General features: G+C 39.6%; 1 protein-coding gene across 21 annotated transcripts in view; it reads left to right on the plus strand.

The window, feature by feature from the left end:
• The window catches only part of LOC148873853 (hyperosmolality-gated Ca2+ permeable channel 2.1-like), an 82370-nt gene that overhangs the window by 30836 nt on the left and 26454 nt on the right, over positions 1 to 25080 (plus strand). For 19 of the 21 annotated variants that reach the window (XM_088964022.1, XM_088964024.1, XM_088964031.1 and 16 more), the window contains one exon: positions 12872 to 13170. The exons of the other annotated variants lie outside the window; for them this stretch is intronic. In XM_088964022.1, coding sequence (XP_088820148.1) covers positions 12872 to 13170 — 299 coding nt within the window. The remainder of the gene's footprint in view (positions 1 to 12871; positions 13171 to 25080) is intronic. 21 annotated transcript variants of the gene reach the window in all.

Below are 25080 nucleotides of genomic sequence, written 5' to 3' on the forward strand. Positions count from 1 at the left end.
CTGAAATTCCCATCTCTACCACCACTGCGACCTCCTCTCACACCACGGTTACTACCTCTGGGGTAGCTACTTCTACCACGTGAGCCACCTCTACCACCTCTGGTTGCGGCTAGGGTCGACTTCTCTAATACTGGAGAGCTATCTGTATGTGGACTTGTAACCCTTCTTACTCTGGAGAAGACTTCTGATATTGTAGGTATGTCACTGCTACCTAAAATCTGGGCATGCATTGGTTCAAATTCAGACCTCAATCCGGAAAGAAAACGTGCCACATCCAACTGATCTCTCTTTTATTTTTGCACTTTGAGATCAATCGAAAGAGGCTGATACGAATTCAATTCATTCCGAAAACTCTTCAAGCAAGCATAGTACTCTTCCACACTCCTATCACCTTGCTGTAATTGAAAATACTCCTGATACAATTGATAGATTCTAGTTACATTGTCTTGTCCAAAATACAACTGCTTAGCATGTTACCAAATTTCTTTCGCAGTGTCAAGGAACATCAGGTTCACATTGATATGAGGTTCCATACTGTTCCAAAGAATTGTCATAATTTTTGCATTCTCCTAGATCCAATCATCATACCCTGCAGCTCCTGGGTCTGGTTTGTTTTCTTTAATATATTTTAACTTTCCTCTCGCCGTAAAATTTACCTCCACCGACTTTGCCCATGGTACGTAGTTGGTACCATTAAGTTTAACCGGCGTCATTTGTACAGCCATGAAATCAGGTTGTACCATCACACTAGTTTTGTATTCACTGCCAGAGGTAGCCAAGTTACTTCTGCAACACTCTCCCTAGACGAACACCTTCCCGACTCAACAACAGCATTCAACCGACTTGACTATTGTTTTTGAAATTTCAACAGCATTACCGCAACCCCTAAACCTGGAACATCAGCATAAAAGCTTCTTCTACGAGTCAACCAACCTCCCGATTCCTAGAAAATAACCCACCAAACACGTCAACCACAACCAACAATCAGCCGAATTTCACATTCACAGTCCCTCTTCAAACTGCCGAATAGAGGGAGTCTAAACCACCATCAAACAGTCGACCAACGATGTAGGTTGAGGCATAGAAGCCTCTAAACCTTCTGGGCGATCAGTCCTTTTAGGTTCTTCCCCTTCCTTTCTTCTTGTATTGGTATAAAAACTCAGCTGAACCAGTTGGCGTCCTTCACTGGTGCAGTCAGGAAACTCGATCAACCAGGCTCTGATACCATGTTATCAGGCCTGTATTTAAGTAAATAAATAAAAAGAAGGCTCCTGGTATGAGCCTAGAAGGAGAAGAGACAAAGAAGAAGAAGAGGAGAAGAAAGGTCGAACAGAATAGGGCTACACAGTTTCTATCGAAGAAGAGAACTGCCGCCCAGAATGTTTAATTCATAATAAAATGTAAAATTACACTATTACCCCTGTATACAAATGCTTGAGAATAGAGACAAAAAAACACTGATTTAAAGAAGTGAAAATACCAAAATAACCCTAAAACAAAGCTGTATTTTAACACCTCCAAATGTTGGAGGTTTTTGTTGGCAATCCCATCCCTCACTGGTGTTATGTGTAAGGCTAATGGAGAAACTTGCTTTCAATTATTAATCTCCTGCCCCTTTGTAACTTTTATTTGGGACTTGTTTTTCTCGTTGTTTGGGTGCAAGTGGTCTCCCCCGACTAATGTGCAAAGCTTGTTTGCTTCTACTTTTTTGAGGTGGCCAAAGAAAATGGGTTGATGTCAAAATTTTTAAGGGCTGCACTGAACTAAACTGTTTGTTTAGAAAGGAATTCACGACTATTTTCCGAGAAAGAACTAGAGAGGTTGTCATTGAAACCATCTTGGTGTGAGTGGTTCATTGGGTAAAGTCTGTGGAGATGTTTGCAGATTTCTCAGCAGGTGACATCATGAAAAATTGGAAGGTGTCTAGTTCTGACTGTCATAAGTCCAATACAAACCCTACTTTGTCTCAACCATTGATTGATTACATCAAGCTGAACTTTAATGGGAGTAGTGCTGGTAACTTGGGTTCATCTGGCATTAGAGGGGGTTTAGAGATAGTGAAGGAAAAATTATTGGTCTATTTTCTGGTCCAATTGGAGTAGATGACTCCTTAAGGGCTGAGGTCATGGCTTTCATGGAGGGACTGCAAAAGGCAAAGGATATGAATGTAATAAAACTGATTATAGAAGGCAATTCAAAGCTGGTAGTGCAGTGGTTGCAAAAGGAAGAAAAAGGGTTCCAGGTTTTTAATAATGAAAATAAGAGATTCAAGTGGCTGACACAAGATATGGATGTGAAATGCAGTTGGATTAAAAGAACTGCAAATGGTTTTGCTAATGTTTTAGCAAAACAAGGGGTCGGAAGGAATCAATTTTTCGGAGCTTAATTGTAATTACAAATTGTTTTTGGGAGAGTTAGCAAAGCTTATCTCTCCTAATCTTGTAATCATCTTTTTATATTTGAAACTCTGCTATTGATCAAGAAAAAAAAGAAAGGAATCAACAAATGTTTTCATGGAGTGAAGTGAGAGAAGCAGGGGTTCCCTAATTGAAATCATTACCATTAGGGTGGTCCTTTGCGTGAAGTCCTTGAAACTCTTTGAGGACTTTCCTACTGGTTATGTGATGAGGAAGTGGTTTGAAGTTTCTTATTCTTCTCACTGTAAGGTTGTTGTTAGGCCTTCTTGGTCCCGACCTAATGGTGACTTCATAAAGCTGAATTTTTATGGCAGTAGTGAAGGAAATCCTGATCCTTCAGGTATTGGAGGAGTTTTTAGAGATGATGAAGGAAGAGTTATTGGTCTTTTATTCTGGTCCAATTGGTGTGGGTGACTCACTGAGGGCAGAAATGATGGTTGTGTTGGAAGGAGTGCAAAAAGCTATGGAATTGCTTATCCACAAATTGGTGAGTGAAGGGGACTCAAAGTTGGTTATAGATTTTCTGCAAGAGGAGGGTGCTGTTTGTTGGGGTTACATCTATGAGAGGAGAATTAGAAGGCTGTTGCATGGAGGCCATTCTACAATGGGTAAAAAGATATGCTAACTCCTTTGCTGATACTTTGACTAAATAAGGGGTGGGAAGAAATCAACTTTTTTGGGCAATGTTGTAATGCTTTTCTTTTCTTTTTTGGGGGAGAGTTAAGAATCTCTCTCCTTGTTTTCATCCTTGTACTCCCTTGGTTTAATTTTATTTTAATGAATCTGTTTTGGTTATTGATAAAAAAAATGATGTGGGTCCTAATACTCAAATTCAAGAGGGAATGTTATAAATCAAATAAGTTACAGTTACAACAACATATGCCTAGAATCTCTTAGTCACATGCATGTGAATTATCAAGCCACGAGCAACTTCAAAAAGATGGTGGCTCTTTCTCTCAACCATACAATTTTATTGTGGTGTATTTCAGCAAGAGCTCCGACAAATAGAACTACAATTAGCAAAAGAACTCTATCAAGTCTCCTTTAAAATACTCTCTGACATTGTCATATTTGAAAACTCTAAATCTCTACGTGAAAATATGTGAAAAGCACAAAAAATATAGGGGCTGAAGAGAAAGGAGATCCTGAGCATGAGAGAGAAGATGGAGGCCGACGGTTTCTCACCGGCTAGAAAATGGAGAAAGACACTGATAGTGGAAAGGAAAGACTTTCTTTTGGAGGAGATTTATTATCAGAAAGAGTTCATGATAAAAATAAGAGAAGGAAGAAGAGGCTCGATACTGCTTGTGGGTGGAGCTGTTCCTTGGTTTCAAAGCTTTCTGGACGGAGCAATCCATGTAAGCTGGTGCGAAAAATGGTGTAGTACTTAGTCAGTTACGGAGGGAATACGATGTTGAGAGAAGGAGAAATGATAAAGGATGGTTTGTTTCTCTGGAAGAATAGTTCGAAAAAAAGAAGAAACAAACAATCATCATCCCTGAAGGTGACAAATTACAGGGCTGGATCATGATGGCTAATGCACTCCATGGAAGACTTGCTACGTTGGAGTGAGGGACGGTGAGTATAAGGTAGATAGAGTTGATAATGGATTGAGCAAGAAGGAGGAGATGACAGAAAGAAGGAAAAGATTAGAAAAGTTGGGCCTAGACGAGCCTGTGGAAAGCCAGGATCAACCAACGATGGCTTTCACAATTTCAGAACCAAAACTCTCACTGGTAGGAGAGAAAGGAATCTGGGAGAAGAGACTGGTAAGGGTTATTAGAGGAGGTGTCGGAGAAACTAAGGCTCCCTGGGAGTATTATCCTAATCCCATTCAATGAAAAGAGAGCACTGCTTGATGTGGGGGAGGCAACGGTTGAGTTCACCGCAGTGGAAACAAAGGAAGGAACTGTAGTGATTGAAAATCGGTATCCTTTGGCTAATTCAGCAAGTCCTGTTGTTGGAAGCTTCAGATTGAAAATCCTGGGTTTACCTTTTCACCTATGGCGGAGAACCATTTTGGAGAAATTAGTCATGGCGATGGGAGGTGTTCTTCTCTCGTATAAAACTTCAGACCTGAGAGCAGTTCACTTAAAGATCGCTGGTTTAATGGCTGAAGCTGTGCCGAGAACGATCAACATCTATGCAGATGGATACTGGTACAAGGTTTGGGTCGCTTCAGAAGTTTAAGCGTTGCAGTGGTGTAGGAGGCCGAAGCTTGAGGATGAGATGAGTTGGCAAGATGGATAACACTTGGTGGGAACAAAGATAAGTTGCTTAGCCACGTCAGCAATAGGAGAGAAGATGTTCCATCTAGAGAAAAGGCGAAGATTGTTTTGGGAACTGAAAAGTCTTGCGCAGAAAATACAGCAGTAATTAATGAAAAGTTCTCAAGTAATTTTGAAATTAAAAAAAGGTTAATAGCCGGTTTGTCCTATGCGGATCTAATTAAAAGGGGAACACAGTCAGATATAGGGAGGGGTTCAAGTAAAGCCGGGTTTGGAGTTAAATTAACCCGTTCTGACCCAACCGGTTTAATAGTGGGTCTGTGCGAGCCAAACATTGAGGCCCAGGGTGCTAATGCCGACTCAGGTGACTCTTTAAGTAGTCACGTGAGTCGGGCTCCTAAATCTTTGATTGTAGACCATATTGCTGGTCTATCGTCGTCCCAACTTCTGCTGCACTCGAAAGAACGCAGGATGCGCGCAGAGAGTAAGCCTATAGTGAGGCAGCAGCCAGCTTCGGTGGTTTCTAGTCGCCAAATCCAATGAGGGGGAACAAGGAATCTCCGGTGAAGACAGGCCTAACCCAAGATACTCCAGAACAAGGAGAGATAAGCTGGAAGAAGAAGACGCGGGTTGGGTAAGTTGCGACTCTTCAGAGGACGATGCTGAGACAAACTTGGAAGCTGAAAATCAAATTAAGGATGGGATAGAAATGCTGGAAGACACCTTCAATACTGACATTCTTTTTGCTGAGAATGTGGAAGACGCTTCATCTATGCTAAGACCCGCCGCTGAGAAGGGGGAAGACTTTACCTCCACGCTGAGAATCCCTGCTGATGGTGAGCTGACATATGATGATGCGTGCTACTTGGAGGCTCGGGGGGATAACCGAACCTTGGGAAGGAAACAATCAAACAACATAATGAACAGGGGGCTGGGAATAAATGAGATGTTAATGACTGAACACCAGAATTCAAACTTTGATATATCAGGAGGGGATGAACGACAGAGCCCCAGAAGTACCAGCAAGGGTGAATCATGCCTAGGGTGTGACCAGCATAAGCATACTCTGCCACCGAATTGTGAAACGCAGATTGTTGTCGAACAACCTCTTCTTTCAGACCCAGGTATGTTTGTGATTTTGGGTTTTAAAACTAATCCTTGCTCTGCTCTTGATGGTTGTCTCCCAGATTCCAGGCCTGTGTCACTGCCAATTACTCATGGACTTGAAGCTGACAGAGGTGTGGGGGGTGGGGAGATACAGAAGAAGGGTGAGAAGGAGGGGGTGTGCAATTTAGTCTTGGAAGAACTTGGGAAAACAAATAGGGTGGAATTAGAAAGGGAGAAGACAAATGAGGGTGAGGTTAGTGGGTCTAAAGAAGATAGAGGAGGAATGGAACAGGAGGGGGTGTACGGGAGGCATAGAGAGGGCGAAAATAAAGGCGTTGAAAAAGGAATTGAAAGAGAGGATTCCTTAGCCGAATTTGTAGGAGAGCTAGGTTGCAAGATTAAAAATCTGAATGAGCTGAAAGTGCATCTGAAGAATAAGAAAGAGGAAAGGAAAGTAAAAAAAAAGAAGGTTAAGTGAGGTTGAAAGGCTGAAAAAGGATGTAGAAGGGGACAAGGAATTTAGTGAGAGGAAGGGTAGGGGAAGGGAAGGAGAAGATTAAGGGAAAAGTTTAGGGGTGGGGTGGATTTTTTCCGGTACAGTGAAGATTGTGAGTTGGAATGTGAGAGGATTGGGGAAAGCAAGTAAGAGAGTACTAATAAAGGAGGTCCTAAGGAAAGAAAACCCAGATATTTTTTTTAATCCAGGAATCTAAACTCATGATTTTTGACAAGAGTTGGGCTAGAAGTGTGTGGAAGGCAAACGGTCTCAGCTGGGCTATGAACCCTGCTTGGGGCTCATCAGGAGGATTAGTCACTATGTGGAAGAATGAAGTGGTAGAGGGAGTTGAAGAATTAGTTGGAAGATTCTAAGTGTCTGTTAAATTCAAACAAGTGGGAGATGGGTTTGAACGGGTCTTAAATACCGTTTATGGCCCCATTGGATACAGACAAAGGAAGGAACTGTGGGAAGAATTGGAAGATATTAGAGGATTATGGGATGGCTTGGTGCCTAGGAGGGGATTTCAATGTGATTAGATTCAATGAAGAGTGCACTAAGGTACGACAAAGGAGTACCATCAGTATGAGGAAATTCAATGAGTTTATAAATGTTTTTGAACTCAAGGAACTTGAACTCCAACATAACAGATTCACATGGTCAAATCTCCAAGCTGATCCAATTTGTTCCAAATTAGACAAATTCCTTTTCACTGCAGATTGGGAAGAGCATTGGAGAGACATGGTGTCAAGGGTCCTTCCAAGAGTAACTTCTGGTCATTGGCCAATCTCACTTTTCAAGTCTGAATTTAGAAATAGAGGACCTTCCCCATTCAGATTTGAGAATGTGGTTGCTTCATTCGGATTTTAAAGAGAATGTGAAGAAATGGTGGAATGCAAGTAACCCGGAGGTGAATTGGGCAGGTATGGAGATTCCATTGGAAGTTAAAAGAGCTTAAAGGTAAAATTAAAGAGTGGAACATTCTTCACTTTGGGAGATTAGAAGAAAAGAACCAACAATTGATTAACCAATTAGAGGAGCTAGATGCAAAGGAAGACCAAGGTTGCTTTGGGGAAAGAGATGGAGTGTTGAGGTGGGAATTGAGGAAAAATCTAGAGGATCTGCTTTTTAAAGAAGAGATCAGTTGGTAGCAAAAATCCAGACACAAATGGGTGAAGGAGGGAGATAGTAACACAACATTCTTCCATGCTATTGCTAATGGTAGAAGGAAGAAGAATTGCATTTCTAAATTGGAGATTGATGGTATAACTTTAACCCAACAAAATGAGATTGAAGGGGCTTTTGTGAATCATTTCAAATCTATTTTCAAGAGACCCTTAAATGAGAGATTAAGGATTGAAGGTTTGGATTGGCCCAGGCTCCCTGGCGAGCTGATTGATTGGTTGGAAAGAGAGTTTGAGGTGGAGGAAATAAGGGATGCCATCTTCTCTATGGATAGAGCTAAAACCCTAGGACCCGATGGTTTTACAATGGCTTTTTATCAAGACTGTTGGGAGATTGTCACCCGAAGGAGGGTGCTTGCCACCCGAAGGAGTTCAGACCCATAAGCTTGGTTAATAGTCTATACAAAATCATTGCCAAGGTTCTCTCGCGCAGAATTAAAGAGGTTCTCCCCACAATTGTCTCCCCTAACCAAGGTGCATTTGCAAAGAATAGGAAAATTGTGGATCAAATACTAATAGCAAATGAAAGTGTGGAAGATTTCAAAAGAAATGGGAAGAAAGGGTTGGTATGTAAATTGAATATAGAAAAGGCTTATGACCTGGTTGATTGGTCTGTGTTGTTGGAAGTGCTTGGGTCCTTTGGTTTTTGGAAAAGGTGGTGTAAGTGGATAAAAGGGTGCATTAGGACTTGTTACTATTTCATTTTGGTGAATGGTAGGGTGGTGGACCATTTCCTAGCTACTAGGGGTATTAGGCAAGGGAATCCCCTATCCCCCTTTCTTTTTACCCTGATTGCTGAAGTTTTGGGGAGGATTATGGAGAGGGCAGATTCTAGGGGTCTGGTAAGTGGTTGGTAAGTTGGGAGGGATGGAATTCAGATCACTCATTTACAGTTTGCAGATGACACGATTCTGTTTTGTGGAGGGGAGGAGATAAGGTGGGTTAGAGGGCCGAAGAGGTGGAAGAAAGGGCCCAAATATTGGGATGCAAGATTGCACAGTTGCCTCTGAAATATCTGGGACTTCCCTTAGGGGATACTCCTAGTAGAAGGGACTTTTGGAATCCAGTGATTGAGAAATTCACAAAAAGGCTAGCTTCATGGAAGAAAAACTATCTATCTTTGGGTGGTAGGATAACATTGATTAAAGCAACCTTGACGAACCTCCCAATATATTTTCTGTCTATGTTTAAGATTGCTGAGGGAGTGTGTAGGGTGTTGGAGAAATTCATGAGAGATTTCTTATGGGAACTTGGGGAGGAGAAAAGGGTTCATAGAATTAGGTGGGATTTGGTAAATAGAGCTAGAAAGGATGGTGGTCTTGGCTTAGGTAACTTGTAGAAGAAGAATGAAGCCTTGTTGGGGAAATGGTTATGGAGACTGCCAAAGGAAAAGGATAATCTGTGGGCTAAAATAGTCCTAAGTATTCATGGGCAAGAGGCAAATGGTTGGGACACGGGTGTTTCATCTAGGGCTACAAGAGCTTCTCCCTGGAAGTCTATTCATACTATTCTTCCACCCTTCCTTCCTTTTATCAGGTATGACCTTTGCTTTGGAAATTCTATAAGATTTTGGGAACACATCTGGGTGGGTAACTCACCTTTGAAAGAGCAGTTTCCTTTGTTGTTCTCTCTCTCAAGGTTTAAAAATGTGCCTGTTGCTACTTTCCTAACCTATTCTACTTCTGGCCCTGTTTGGAACTTGGGCTTCCAGAGGCCTCTTAGAGACTTTGAATTCGATTCCCTTTCTAATTTGATAAAGATTTTGGAGGAGGTAGTTGTTGACCCCTCTAGATTGGACAGTAGGATTTGGGCTCCTACTCCTTCGGGTATTTTTTCATGCTCTTCCTTCTTCAAGGAATTAACTCATTCCCATTTGGCCCTTGATCATCCTTTCCCGGCTCCGGAAGTTTGGGGTAGACCAATTCCTCCCAGATTAGGTGCTTTATGCTGGGAAGATATCCTAGGAAAGTGTAACACTTGTGACTTACTTCAAAAGAAAAGGCCAAGATGGTGTTTGTCCCCACACTGGTGTATCTTATGTAAGAGGAATGGTGAGAGTTCCTGTCCTTTTGTTTCAGAAATCTGGTGTTGGTTTTTTCCTCTTTTTGGTTGCAGGTGGCCCACTCCCCCAAGTGTACTAAGCTTGTTTAACTCTAATCCAGTGAGGGGTTTAAAAAAGAGAGGTAAGATCTTGTGGAGATGTGTAAGAGTAGCTGTATGTTGGTCAGTGTGGGAGGAAAGAAATCAACGGAGCTTCCAGGAAAAAGAAAGGAACAAAGAAGCCATCATTGATTTAATCTACATTAGGGAGGTTCATTGGGTCAAGTCTACAGAGCTTTTTGAAGGTATCTCAGCAGGAGACATCATTAGAAATTGGAAAGAAGTTGCCTGGTCTGCTCGGCTGTTTAATGCTACTTTTCCAACTTGGTCTACTCCAATTATGGGGTTTACTAAATTGAATTTTGATGGTAGCAGTGAAGGGAACCCAGGCCTTTTAGGTATTGGAGGAGTATTTAGGGATGAAGAAGGTCGAATTATGGCTATGTTTTCAAGGCCTATAGGCTGGGGGGATTCTCTGAGAGCTGTAATTTCAGCAGTATTAGAAGGAATTAAAAGAGCCAAACAGCTGAATATTAGGAAGCTGTTGGTGGAGGGTAATTCTAAATTGGCTATTAACTGGCTACAGAAGGAAGAGGCTAGTTTATGGAAGTTCTCGAATGAAAAAAAGAAAATTTTCCAGCTCACAAGACATTCAAATTCAGTTTCAGTTGTCCAAAAGAAGCGCCAATTCTTTTGCAGATTATCTGGCTAAACACGGGGTGGGAAGAACTAGTTTCTTTGGGGCTGTATTGTAATGTGATGTTTTTTGGGTGGGGTAAGAGACTTTATCCCCCTTGTTGTATGTTTTCCATATGCTTTTAATTAATAAAAGTTTCTGTTATTGATAAAAAAAATGTGAAAAGCACATCACAGAAATTTTGTATACCTTTGGAACTTTTTCTTGTGAGTTAAGTGGATATACGCAAGTGTAGCATGAGTAATTGTCAATAAAACTGATAAAGTACTTATAACCACCCTCAGCGGTTCTAGGTCACTGGTTCTATGTCAATAGTTGAATTGTTTGGTCTAAATTGATCGATCCATGACATTTTGAAAAATAAAAAGTAAAATATAATTAAAATAAAATGACTCATGAACCATTTATCAAATCAATCAACTTAGTGGTTCGATCACTTGGGTCAGCAGTTTGTTGCGCAAATTAAAAATTTCAGATGATCAAACTATTCAACCTAGTTATTGGTCAATTGTCTAATTCCGTTCTATACCTAGGTAGTTGAATCATTCAACCTAGGAACCAGTCAATTGCCTTGTTTGATTTTATGCTTGGCTTGGAATTTTTCAAGGAAAAACATTGATTTGGTTAACAAATCGTTGTCTTAGACAGTTGAACTGTTAAATTGTTGGACTACTGTCCTAGAAATTGGTGACCAAAGTGGTTCTGTTTTAAATTGCCTTGTTTGATTTTATGCTTGGCTTGGAATTTTTCAAGGAAAAACATTGATTTGGTTAACAAATCGTTGTCTTAGACAGTTGAACTGCTAAATTGTTGGACTACTGTCCTAAAAATTGGTGACCAAAGTGGTTCTGTTTTTTTTTAGCTTTTAAATTACCTTGCTTAATTGGCATAATTTACTTATTTAGATTGATTATCTTTGTTTATTTAATTTAATATATTAACTTTGTTTACTTAATTTAATTTATTAATTTAGTTGCTTAATTTACTTAATTATCTTAATTAGTGAAATTTATTTGATTTACTTTATTAACTTAATTAAATAAATTAAAAACTATAGGGTCATTTAATTAACTAACTCTATTAATTAATTAAGTAAATTAAAACTTAATTATACTTCAAGGTCATTTAATTAGACATTGAAGTAATTTACTTAATTAACTTTATTAAAGTGGTCCATTTTCAAACTTTAGGATTGAAAGTGGCCGTTTTCAAACTTTAGTAGTGCCACATAACATTGCCCAACGGTTTTGTCAACGTCGTCTATTTTTGCCTGCAAATGGCCTTTGTATGAAAGTCTGTGGTCGAAAATGGCCCTTTTTATTCTTGAGGGTCAAAATTGACCTGTTCATAAATTTTAGGGGTTAGAGCCAAAAATCCTTAATGACATCGCTTGTCATTGATTGTGAAAAAGTTAGCACTTCAAAGAGGACACTAAGATTTAAAAAACATTGGTAACAAAAGTTGCAACAACTCAAAAGACAAATGCCAAAGATGACAATGCCACAAATATATCTTACTATTATTACATTGACTCAGAGACTAACCCATGATCTCAAAAGATTTTCTTGATTCCGAACCAACTTTATTCTCCAACATGTAGAGGCCATCCACCTTGTGCCCTTTACTATCTTGGAAGAGGAAAGAGGTTACACAATAATTCATTGATGTAAGAGCTCAGAAATATGTAGAAAGTCTCCCTTCATATATATATTCACTTTTTGCTTTGATGGTTAATAAAGTTTTCTAAATCGACAAAATCAGTAACGTTTACAAAATAATGTTCAAATAGATGAGTAGGAAAGAAATAATATTTTATTGGACAATATTACCCCTTAAAAGTATATGAAAAGTGAGAGGCCTTTGACCTTAAGTTTTATTTCTTCTTTCCTGCTTTCATTGACAGCCATGATGCTTTTGCTGTTGAATCTTATTGTGAGTGTTAACCTCAACTGTTAAGTTTGAACTCCAAGGATTGAATGAAGAGTGAGTGGAGATACATGCTGATAGGTTAGAATATTGGCGCTATGAGAACCTGAAACCCTTACCGAAGAGAGAAGAGTACTGAGCTTGTTGATAGTGGTGTTATCATTCTTAAATGAGGAGTGTACTCTAACAATGTGATGGAATGGGAAGGAATGAAGAGTAAGAGTTTGTGAAAACGACATGTTGGAGAGATGAAGTGGTGATCTGCGAACTCATAAACTTGTAGATGTTTTTGTTCAAAGAGCTAGAAGTTTCTCCACCATCAAACCATCAATTGATTATTTTGAGTTTGGGCAAGAAGTTATGGATTAAATATAAAGAAGTCAACAAACAGAAATGTAGGAGATGTATCATTCATAGATCACATCATGATTACAGTGCAGTCAGATTTTCATGGGGTCTTTGATTGCAAGCCACTTGATCTTAATTGGGTTTAATTCGGTCAAGAAGATTTAACTTTTTGTCTTCATAACTGTTTTTGTAATTTATTTCAAAACATATCTGATTTTGTAAATCAATAAAGCTTTATTAATTTTTTCATAAAAAGTCTTATACACACACAAGTGCAATGGAATGTCTATAAACCTCATTAGCCATGGGAATTATTGCTAGTAGGTTTGTAGCTTTACTGAGACTATGAATATCCACCTCCCATGCAGGAATGTGCTGCAGCTTTTGTTTTTTTCAAGACCCGCTATGCTGCTGTTGTTGTTTCACAGGTTCTTCAATCTTCAAATCCCATGTTATGGGTCACTGATTTGGCACCAGAGCCACATGATGTTTATTGGTCAAACCTTTGGATACCCTATTGGCAGCTTTGGTTCCGTCGAATAGCAATTCTTTTTGCTGCTATTCTTTTCATGTTTTTGTTCCTTGTCCCTGTCACCTTCGTACAAGGTTTGTCACAACTGGAACAGTTGCAACAGATGTTTCCATTTCTCAAAGGAATTTTAAGAAAGTAAGTATTATCTATACTTGATAAGATGCATTACTTTTACTTTGTCCCAGATATTTTGCTACTTGAAAATTGAACCTGTATTGATTTCAGACATTAAAATTGTCAAACATAGAGTCCAGCAGACTCGGTACTTGAATACCTCTGTACAATTTTTATCATATACTAGAATATGTGAAATTGAACTGATTTTTTTGGGAATGAGGAAAGTCTTATTATTTTATAAGAAGTTGTACTTGTTGCAACGTACTACATATGTTTTTCAAATATTTTGACGTTATATTACTTAAACATGGCAAGTGCATTGATGTCAGACATGTAAGAACTTTCAGATGCTCTAAGAAATTTGGTTGTCTAAAAATCTATGGAGCTTATTTCCATGTATGAAGTGAATTTTCCCACATTCAAATGTAAAAGAATGAAGTATATGTTTAGATAAGCTTATATACAGGGATTGTCTTATAAATAATACAAACTAAAAAAAGCTTTGAAACAATATTATTCTTGTTTAGAACTTCTTGACATTATATTGTTGAAAAATGTTGAAAACAGATGCTTAGCTTAAATGGTTTCCAAGAAGATCAAATGTTCTTTTTACACAGTTTAATGAATTCCTTTGGAAAATATAGTGGATGTTAGTGATCCATCAAATTTAAAAGAGTGAAATAAACAAAGTGCTCACCAAAACAAATTGAAACACAAACCAATTACCTATCCAAAAGAAAAGTAACAACAAAATGCCTCATGCCAAGAAATGGAAATCTATCTGTTGTCAGTTGTTTATGTATTCAGGTTTAGTACCATAAGGGTACTGTTGTAATTTCGCCTTTGGTTACATTGTTCGGCTGTACTAGTATAAATAATAATATATCATTCTTTCGCCCCCTAAGTTAAGAAGGGGCTTTCAGTCCTCTCGGCTCTCCTCTCCTCTCTCCCTCTCTTCTCTCCTCTCGTCTCTTCACTTGCTCTTGCTCTTGCTCTTGCTCAACATGGTATCAAAGCAAGTTGTCCAGGCCTGAAGGGTGGTGTCAAGCAAACCTGTTGTTCAATGTCGAGCAGATAGTCTTTTTCATCTCCTAGGGCTGTATCCATCGAATTGCTAATCAGTTGTATTCAGTTCGACCCTGAAGTTATAGACTTTTCATCTTCCAGCCCAGAAGTTGTATTCATTGTCTATTCGACTGTAGAGAGGCTATCATCTGAGGTTCGTAGAGGGAGTTTTGGTTTACAGAGGCTATCATCTGAAGTTAAAAGAGGTACTGTTCATTTACTGTTCGGCTGCCCTACGGATTGACTGTTTATTGATTGACTGTTCAAGCCGATTGATGGACTATTGATGGACTGTATTTCTTTAACAAAGCAGTTGTATTCGACATTTTTTTTTGTATTTCTTTACCCCTTCGATGGACTGTTGATGTCGTAAAGCAGATATTGTATTGATCTCAGTCATTGACTGTTCGGCTACCAGACCTGCCGATTAGGGGTGTGGTGAACTTCACGTTGTTTTTTCTATTCTGTTGGAGGGTCATATGACCTCTGTACAATTGTAGGTCATACATACCTGATTAGGTACTGCAACTGCAATGTTCTTTTCTTGGATTTCTACAAGACCGTAGGTTATACAGACCCGTTCCAGTACTGCAACAACAGTACTCAGTCTTTGCTCCCAGTGAAACCGTAGGTCAGAAGGATCTGTTTCTATAATAGCCTTGTACGGAAGTACTCCTTTGGTTACTGTTTTTTTTTCTTAAACCAGAAATCATGAGTAGTGAAGATTCAACCACATTTGGAGTTTCCTCAATGCTGAATGGAATGGGTGGGGGTGATCTATCCTTTCCTAGAGTGGTCAAGAGGGATCAAGTTGTACATCACTGCAAGGGGGAAGATAGGCTATATTAATGGGAGGATAAAAGAACCATCCTCCGGGAGTGCTGAATATGATAGATGGAATCAGGAGAACAGTATTGTTATGTCCTGACTCTTGGTTTCCATGCAACCTCAAATCAGGAAGAATTTCATGTGGGCTGAAACTGCAAATGAAATCTGGGAACAAGCAAAGTCTACATATTCAGAATTGCGACACTATTTTCAAAATTTATCAACTGCAAGCAGCATCTTCTACTTGTAGACAGGGGGAGAGGTGTTTATCGGTCTATTACTCTGACTTAACATCTGCTTGGAAGGAGTTGGATCACTACCAGTGTGGATTGGAAGTGTGATGAGGATGCTAAGAAGTACAAACAGCTTGTCTCTCAGCAAAGGGTGTTTGCATTCTTACATGGTCTGAATCCTATGTATGAATCTATCAGAGTTTAGATTCTCAGCTCTAAGGATCTTCCTTTTGTTCAGAAAGTCTATGCTCTTGTACAATTTGAAGAAAGCAGGAGAAATTTGATGAACAACCCTGGTGGGGATGCTGTTGTGTTAGTTGCAAAAGGGGGTGTATCTATTGGTGGGCGATCTTCTTCCCGGAAAGGAGATCTCCAGAAAAAAACAAAAGATAAGGAAAAATTGTGGTGCACTCATTGCCAGAAACTCCGACACACCAAAGATACCTGTTGGGATCTTCATGGGAAACCAAAATGGGCTCAAGATCTGACTAAGAAGCAAGGTTCAGAGGTGAATAAGAAGTACGGGCAGCAAAATACAAAGAAACATCACATGGCCAACATGGCTGCTCGAGAGCATCAGCCCCCCATTTCTACTGTGACTCAAACACATCTCACTGGACCTGACCCGAGGGAGAACATTATGAATTCCTTCCGTGACCATTTAGAGCTCTATGATAGAGCAATTCGTCAGATGGATACTCCTCCCTCAACCTCATTTGCATCTACGTCAGGTAACCCTGCCACTGCTTTCCATGTTGCTTCTCACACCCATGACTCTCCATGGATCATTGATTATGGAGCACCAAAACATATGACTGGTACGTCCTCTTACTTTCAAACCTATCACCCTCTTTCTGGAAGAGACAAGGTGAGACTAGCCAATGGATCATACTCTTCCATAGCTGGTCAAGGAACTCTCTCTCTTCCTCTTGGCCTTACCCTCTTTGATGTTATTCATGTTCCAAAATTTCCCATTAATTTGTTCTCTGTTAGTAGTGTTACTAATTCCTTGAATTGCTCAGTGACTTTTTTCCCTTCTCATTGTGTGATTCAGGATTTGGCCTCGGGGAGGACGATTGGTAGGGGTCATATGGTTGATGGTTTATATGGAGTTTCCCCCTAGGTTTTATGATGCAAATGTAAGGAAGAAGCTTTGTAGGTTGAAGAAAGCATTATAGGGTCTAAAACAATCTCCAACAACACGGTTTGATAGGTCTAAACTTGCTTTGGGTAAGTTCGGTTATTTACATGCTCATCATGTAATGATACTATAGTGACAAGCAATAATATTGGTGAGATTGATACCCTTAAGCAACCTCTCAATAAGGAATTTGAAGTGAAATATTTAAGTGAATTATAGTATTTCTTTGGAATTGAGGTGGCACGATCTTGCATGGCATTTTTATTTCTTAGAGAAAGTATGTCCTCAATCTTTTAGAGGAAATTGGGAAAACTAGGAGTTAAACATGCGTGCATATCAATTGAGTTGAATCATAAGATTAGTATGAAGGGAAAGGAAATCCATCACATGGACGCCCAAAGATTGCAGAATAAGGGGGTGAATTTCAAATATTTTTTCTCTCCCTTCAACTGGGAATCGAATTCCCTATTTAGAAAATCATATTTTCAAGGATCATTCTTGAACCATAAACTAAACCAGGTCTGAACCAAAAGGAGTAGGGAGAGATAATACATGATACAGAGAAGTAGTATCTCCCAATGGAGGTGTTCACGCCCAAGGAAGGATCCAAAATCTGCTCCCACTGAAGTTGACACAGTGCAGGGTGGAGCAGAATCAGCAGTGTTCTTCCAAAAGAACTTGATCCTTCTCAAGAATCACCTGGATGGCTTGTGAATACAACTCCCACCAATCTTCTCTCCAAAAGATTGGAATCAAGATCCAATCTTGATTTCTCCCAAGAACTGGAGATCGAACTGCTATAGGCGGCGGCTGCAGGAAGGAGGCGGCAAGAGAGTATTTGCAGGGTGCAGATTCTCTCTTCTGTGATTTCAGCTCTGAAGACAAGACTATGTATTGCTTGTGTTGTGTTGTGTCTAAAGGCTGCCGCCCCCTTTTCCTTTTATAGACTTAAAGGGATTAGCTCCTAATCCCATTAGTAGTTGCTAACCCAAATCATATCTGGATTAAAAGTCCCTTTAAGATAAGGGATAACCCATATCTTATCTGCAGATTAGATCAGCCATCTCCTAATCTAATTAGGAAGTTTTCAGATCTAAATCTTATTTAGATCTTGGACTTTCTAAGTGGATAGGGTGTGGGCCCAATCCTATCAGCTGATCCATCTCAGAATTCGCCCCTTAAGTGACTAATCAAATTAGCCCAGTTCAAAATGGGCTTAAGGCCCATTTAAGGTTATGTATTCATTTAGCCTTCCACCCCCTGTAACCCATCAGATGGGCTCTATGGGCCCAACACTTACCCTAAGTGGTCCCTGGGCCAAGCCACATTGTAACACCTAGGGACTGTGGGCAGATGCAAGATTAGCCCATCAGGTATTATCCTCAATGGTCTTACACTTAACCTCTCAGCCCATAATGATCATACACTGCCTGACAAGAGAGGACCTCTCCCTCGGCTGCAAGGAACAGTGTTGCACTCTCTCTTATATGGATCTCGGGAATTAAAACCTTTTGCAAATCATTTCGAAACCATAATTTATATACTTTTATATCTCATATAAAATATATTTTGCAAAACAAATCTCAACGATTGAAATCGGCTGCCGGTAGTCTTGGTTTCCATCAGTGAGAGTGCATCCCCGATCATTACCTTTGTCCGACAAAGGGGCTGATCCTGTCACTATGATCACCCACTCAGATGAATTCATAGATTGTCCCAACATACCCAGGTTTTGACCCCCGCTAAGGATCTCACTGATTGGTACATCGAAGACAGCCCAATCCGACACCTAGTGCAGTATCATAATCGAGTTTAGGGGTCGGGTGTAACTTTCCAGTTTTGCCCATCAATCTCCAAGGTCCAGGGCAATACTAAAAATCTAGTCTAGTTCAAAGATTCAATTAATCCTACATTGTATGTGCCTAGGGTCTCACCTCGGTAGCTGAGACAAGCCACCCCAACCGACTTGGTGGCACCATAGTGTCAGCCTTGTCAGGATAGGTCTCCCCAGACCGACCCACTGACTGTGAACATTCTAAACTAACACGAGTCTCATTAAATGTCCAGTTTAAGGGTATTACACAGAAACATACCAAGGGAACATGAATCAAATATGCACTTTTATTCATTTACAATAAACTCATAAAGTACATCATTTTGATTGAAGCTAAGTGCATAAAAATATGCACTTTTATTCTAGTGAGCTTCTTGAGGAGGGTCCTTTCCTACCTGAAGAGGCATTTAGGCTGAGGTGTACATTGATGTTGATTGGGGTAGATGTGTTGATATAGGAAGTCCACTTCAGGGTATTGTTCTTTTGTTGGAGGGAATCTTGTCTCATGGATGAGTAAGAAACATAATTTTAATGTTCAAGATCTCTACTTAAAGAGTTTGGCATTAAATATGAAATGCCTTTGAAGTTGTATTGTGATAATCAGGCCGCTATTAATATTACCCACATATGAATACACTATGATGGAATAAAATATATTGAGATGGATTGGCATTTTATTAGGGAGAGAATTGCCTATTCCCAGAAATTAAATGTGGCCAGGGCTTACAAGCTGAGGAGTGATTTGAAGAATTTGAGATGGGGAGAAACCTTTAGCTGTTTATTTCTCAATAGTGAAGTCTCTATGGCAAGAAATTGATTTGATAGAAGCTGTAGCCTGGGACACCACTAATGATGCTGAGACCTATAGGAAACTTGTTGAGAGAAACAAGGTGTTTGAGTTTTTGACAAGGCTGAATTCAGAGTATGACATCACAAAGAAAAATATTTTATCCAAGGATAGTGTTTCACTGTCTCAAGCCCTTGCCTTGGTAAGTAGTGAAGAAAGCAGGAGACTTGTCCAGGTTCAAGGGGCTAGTCTAAATGATCACTTTGCTAATATGGGAGTGAAACCCAAGGGAGTTGCATCCTGAGCTTCTTCCTCTTTGGTTTTAAAAGAAGTCTGATAATATGAAGGCAGGGAGTGCCAATATCGCTGTTGGTTCAAATAGTGACAGATGCCTAACTGAAGAGATGACTGATAGTGAGCAGTTAGCAGCTATGAAGGTAGAGTATGAGAAGTTTGGAAGGATGATTAGTCACCTAGAGGGTGTGGCCTCTTCCTCCAACCCTCTAGGAAATTCAACCTCTTCTACATTTGCTCATTCAGGTATACGGGCTTGTGCCAATTATGCAACTATTTCAAGTAATCGTAGGATCCCTTGGATTATTGATTCTGGTGCTTCTAATCATATGACCAACCTTTCCATTTTGTTTGTTTCTTATGATTTACTTCCTGGCCGTGACAAAATCACCGTAGCTGATGACCCTCTTGCCCTAATCTTCGACAAGGGAACCATCAAGGCTACAGATTACTTGGTACTTCCTTCTGCTCTTCATGTACCCAAGCTAAATACAAAATTGTTATCTGTAAGTAGCTTAACTAAGTCATCGAACTGTTGTGTAACCTTCTTTCTTTCCTACTATGTTTTTCAGAACTGGAGTAGCCATGAGGCGAATGAAATATATCTGCTGAACACTCTTGGATAGAGCCATGGACAACCTAGAAAAGCTGCTTTTGGGTCTACATCTACAGAGTCCATCAGTCGAGTCATGTTCTGTCATTTCCGTTTGGGTCATCTTTCTTTTTCTGCATTAAGTCATTTATTCCTAGAACTGTTTAAGGGAATTAGTTTGTCCAATTTTCATTGTGAGTCGTGTCAATTGTCAAAACATTGTAGAAGTAGTTATCTTTTGATTAATAAAAGATCTCCATTTCATATTGTGCACTCTGATGTGTGGGGCTTTACCACTTACCTTCTATGGGTGGCTACAAATATTTTATCTTGTTCATTGATGACTTTTCACGGTTCATTTGGATATCTTTTATGAAGTTTCGTGATGAAGTTCCCAGACTTGTGAGGCAATTCCATGAATTTGTTCTAACCCTGTTTGATACCAAAATTAAAATCTTCAGGTCCGACAATGCAAAAGAATATTTTGAGAAAAACTTGACCTGCTATCTCACTGATTTGGGGGTTATTCACCAAAGCTCCTATGTTAGGACCCCAGAACAGAATGGAGTTGCAGGTAGAAGAAATAGGCATATTGTTGAAATTGCAAGAAGTATCCAATTTGTCTCACATGTCCCTACAAAATTTTGTGGTGATATTCTCACTGCAACCTACCTAATCAACCGTATACCATACAGGGTTTTGGGGTTTAAGTCTCCCTTCAATCTTCTTCATCCGGGCAAAGATCTTTTTCCTATTCCTCTCCATGTCTTTGGTTGCACTTGTTATGTACATATCACAAGTGTCCAGAGACATAAATTTGAACCAAAATCCCACAAGTGTATCTTCCTTGGTTATTTCCCCACACAAAAGGGTTATTGTTGTTTTGATCTGAAGATTGGCACTCGGTACATCTCAATGGATGTCACCTTTGATGAACTCTCTTCCTTTTATGATTCTTCTCAGGAGAGGCATTGTCCAAAGGGGGAGAATTTGTCATAGTTGTTTGCTCTCCCCCTTCCTATCCCAGTTGAGTCTTCTGTTGAGACTCTTCTTCCTGCAAATGAGTCAAGAGAGGATCAGTCATTTCATTCTCATTCCAATGTTCCTATCCCTCCTCCTTTACCTCGTCGTCATCTTTTTAATCCCAGGTTGTACCAACGACAGAGAACTAGAAGTGAACAGATTGTTTCCCCTACACCACATGAGCCTCCTACACTTACAGTCACAGAAGAGACAATAGGTACTGATACAGCCCCTTTGGAGTCATCATTTCTAGACCTTGATATCCCTATTGCTATTTGGAAAGGGAAAAAGAAGTGTACTGCACATTGCATTTCCAAACACCTTTCTTATAATTTGCTCTCTCCTTCATATTTTGGCTACCTTTCTTCTATTGCTTCTAACCCAATTGTCAGGTCTGTGTCAGAAGCTCTTACTATTCCAAAATGGAGGGATGCTATGAGAATAGAAATTGATGCCCAGCACAGGAATGACACTTGGGAAGTGGTTGATTTACCTGAAGGGAAGGATCCAGAAGGCTGTAAGTGGGTTTTAACCATCAAATATCATGCTGATGTCACCATTGAACAGTCCCCTAGGATATGATTTGAAAGGTTTAGGGCTGCCCCTGTTAGCTTTGGCTATGTATAGACACAGTCTGATCATACCCTCTTTGTGAAGAAGAGAGGATCCTTGGTTATTTACCTGATTGTGTATGTTGATGATATTGTTGTGACTGATAATGGTGTATCAGGGTTTAATGATCTCAAATCTTTCCTTCATACAGAGTTTAAGATCAATATGATCTGGGGGAATTGAGATACTTTCTTGGCATAGAAGTTGCTAGATCCAAAGATGGGATCCTTATCTCTCAGAGAAAGTATGTACTTGATTTGCTCTCTGAAATAGGGAAGATGGGTGCTAGACCAGTTGTTACTCCTATTGATATGAGTCATAAACTCCCTGCTTCAGATGGAATATTGTTGAAAGATAAGGGAGTCTTCTAGAGGCTACTTTAGAAAACTTCTCAATCTATGCATGACTCGGCTAGACATTGCATATGCTGTCAGTTGCATTAGTTAGTTCATGCATGCTCTCAAGGATACTCACATGGTAGCAACAGAGCGGATTCTATGTTATTTGAAGGGTTCCCCTGGAAAGGGAATTCTATTTGCTAAGCATGGCCATATGAAACTTGAAGCCTACACAGATGCTGATTGGGTCGGAAACATTGATGACAAAAGATCTACCTCTGGGTACTGTAGCTTGGTAGCAGGTAATATTATCTCTTGGAGAAGCAAGAAACAATCAGTTGATGCCCGATCTTCAGCCAAAGTTGAATACGGAGCCATGGCTCATGGAGTTTTTGAACTACTGTGACTTAGATCCTTGATGGAGGAACTGGGTATTGAGCATAATAAGCCAATGATGTTATATTGTGATAATTAGACTGCCATCAACATTGCTCACTATCTAGTGCAACATGACAAAACTAAACATATTAAAGTTGATAGACACTTCATTCGAGAAAGAGTGGCTTCTGGAGAGGTGTGTCTACCTTTCATCACTTCTGAAGGACAATTAGCTGATTTCTTCACCAAGGGCATTCTCAAGGCTAAACTTCAGCATGATAATGGCAAGCTTGGCCTTATTGACATCTATGCTCAGCTTGAGGGGGAGTGTAGAGAAGATGGGCCGAATGGCCCATAGGCTGTTTATCTTTTTTATCTTTTATGTTTTTTGCTGTAATGGGCCTTAATCTGGGCTTAATTCTTTCTTATGTTATGTTTTTTAATTTTCTCCCCAACTAGGGGCCTCTCTGTAAATTACTAAAGTTTAATTTAATGAAATGGAATCAAGGGTGTAAGAGAGGAGGCTATGTTAGAAAATCTCTCTCTCTGAACCCTAGTTGCCGCCATCTTCTTCTTCTTCTCTCTTCTTGAAACCTGATTTCTACTACTTCCTTTTGATTTTCTGCAACTTTTTAAACAGTCATTTCTTTTCAAAACGCTGTTTTTCTTCTCCTATCAAGAAGTTTATCTGCCATATGTTGCTTCTAACATGCAACTTGCTGATCTCTTCACCAAAGTAGCCACTAAAGTCAAGTTTGAGACAGATTTATTCTCCTATCAAGAAGTTTATCTGCCATATGTTGCTTCTAACATGCAGCTTGCTGATCTCTTCACCAAAGTAGCCACTAAAGTCAAGTTTGAGACAGATTTATGCAAGTTGGAAATGAGCAATATCTATTCCCATTTTGAGGGGGAATGTAGACGTGAGGGGGAATGTATACGTACAATAGATGAGTCTTGATCATTTATTTGTGGTCCCATGTTATCTTTTGTTACTGTTTTACTATTATTATTTTTATTTCTCTTTACTGTTCTAGGCAGCAGGGTATTATGGTCATTCTACCTTGTTATTTTATTTGATTATTGTTGTTTGAAACTGAGGAGGTTCAGACCTGTTTAGTAAACAGAAAGGAAAACAAAGATGAAGAGAAGAGAAAGGAAGCAGAGAGAATAGAAGAGAAAAGAGGGGTTCGGTCAGTCTTAGTCTGCCGCCCCAAGTGATATTTAAAATATGTCTACAAAAATAAGTGGTACAATGATAGGAATACCCTTGTCACTAGAAACAACAGAAAAGAGTATTCTAACAGTATTCTAGCAGCACTATAATCAAAGGAAAAACATATGAACAAGTGGGGACCACAAGTTGGTCAACCATTTTCTCTACACTCCCTCTCAAGTTGGGAAAATATATTGATCATTCCCGACTTGCTTAAATCTGTGTCAAGCTTGATTTTGTTGATTGCCTTGGTGAAGACATCGACAAGCTGCATATTAGTGGCAACACAAGGAAGGCATACTTCTTGAGAGGCAACTTTCTCTCGGATGAAATGTCTGTCAACTTCATTTTGTTTGGTTCTATCATGTTGTATTGGGTTGTGAGCAATGTTAATGGCCGTCTGGTTATCACAATACAGCATCAAGGGTCTTTCAAACTCAATTCCCAATTCTGTAAGGAGAAACTTCAGCCATAATATTTTAGCAACACTATTAGCTATAGTCCTGTATGCATCTTCAACACTGGAGCGAGCAACAACATAAGAAATGTCGGGTCAAATCCTCTCAACAACAAGGAGAGTGCATGTACTGACTAACAACACTAACAACATAAGAAATGTCGGGGCAAGTTAGACATAGGTAGAGAAGTCTTCCTACAAGCCATTGATACATAACTTTATCTTCTAGAGGCTCACCATCCTCTACATTTATCTTATGATTTTTCTCAAAAGGAATATCAATAGGCTTAGCTCCCAATTTTCCTGTCTCTTCCAAGAGATCAAGAATATACTTTCTTTGGGAAACAAAAATGCCATGCTTGGACCTTGCCACTTCAATCCCAAGGAAATACCTCAACTCACCCAGGGCTTTTACTTCAAATTCTTGATTAAGTAGTTGCTTAAGAGAATTAATCTCATCAATATCACTTCCTGTCACAACACTGTCATCCACATAGACAGTTAGGAGAGTCAAAAGAAATCATTTCTTCTTAATGAATAGAGTGCGGCCAGATTTGGCTTGAACATAGCCAAATCTTTCCAAAGCAAGTCAGAATATATCAAACCATGCCTCTGGAGATTGTTTTAGACCATAAAAAGCTTTCTTCAACTTGCAAATTTTCTTACCAATCTTTGCATCATAAAAACCAGGAGGTAACTCCATATACACCTTGTCCTACAAGTCACCATTTAGAAATGCATTTTTAACATCCATCTGAAACAGAGGTTAAGAGAAGTTAGCAGCAAGAGACAGTAAAACCCTGATGGAATTCATTTTTGCAATTGGTGCAAAGGTTTCTAAGTAATCAATACCATAAGTTTGAGTGTATCCCTTAGCCACCAGTCTAGCTTTATATCTTTCAACTGTACCATCAGCATTATACTTCAATGTGAATATCCACCTACACCCAACATGCTTCTCTCTTGGTTGATCGACCAGTTCCCAAGTATCATTTTTAGTAAGGGCATCCATCTTAATCTTCATTGCTTTCTTCCACTCAAGGACAACAAGGGCCTCTTGAATTGTTCTAGGGATAGGAGTGGCAGTAATGGAGGCTAAAATGGGAGATATAATGGGTAGAGGATGAGGT

The sequence above is a fragment of the Nelumbo lutea genome, chromosome 1 (assembly GCF_056320005.1).
Source record: "Nelumbo lutea isolate HS-2025 chromosome 1, American lotus-T2T, whole genome shotgun sequence".
Lineage (NCBI taxonomy): Eukaryota > Viridiplantae > Streptophyta > Magnoliopsida > Proteales > Nelumbonaceae > Nelumbo > Nelumbo lutea.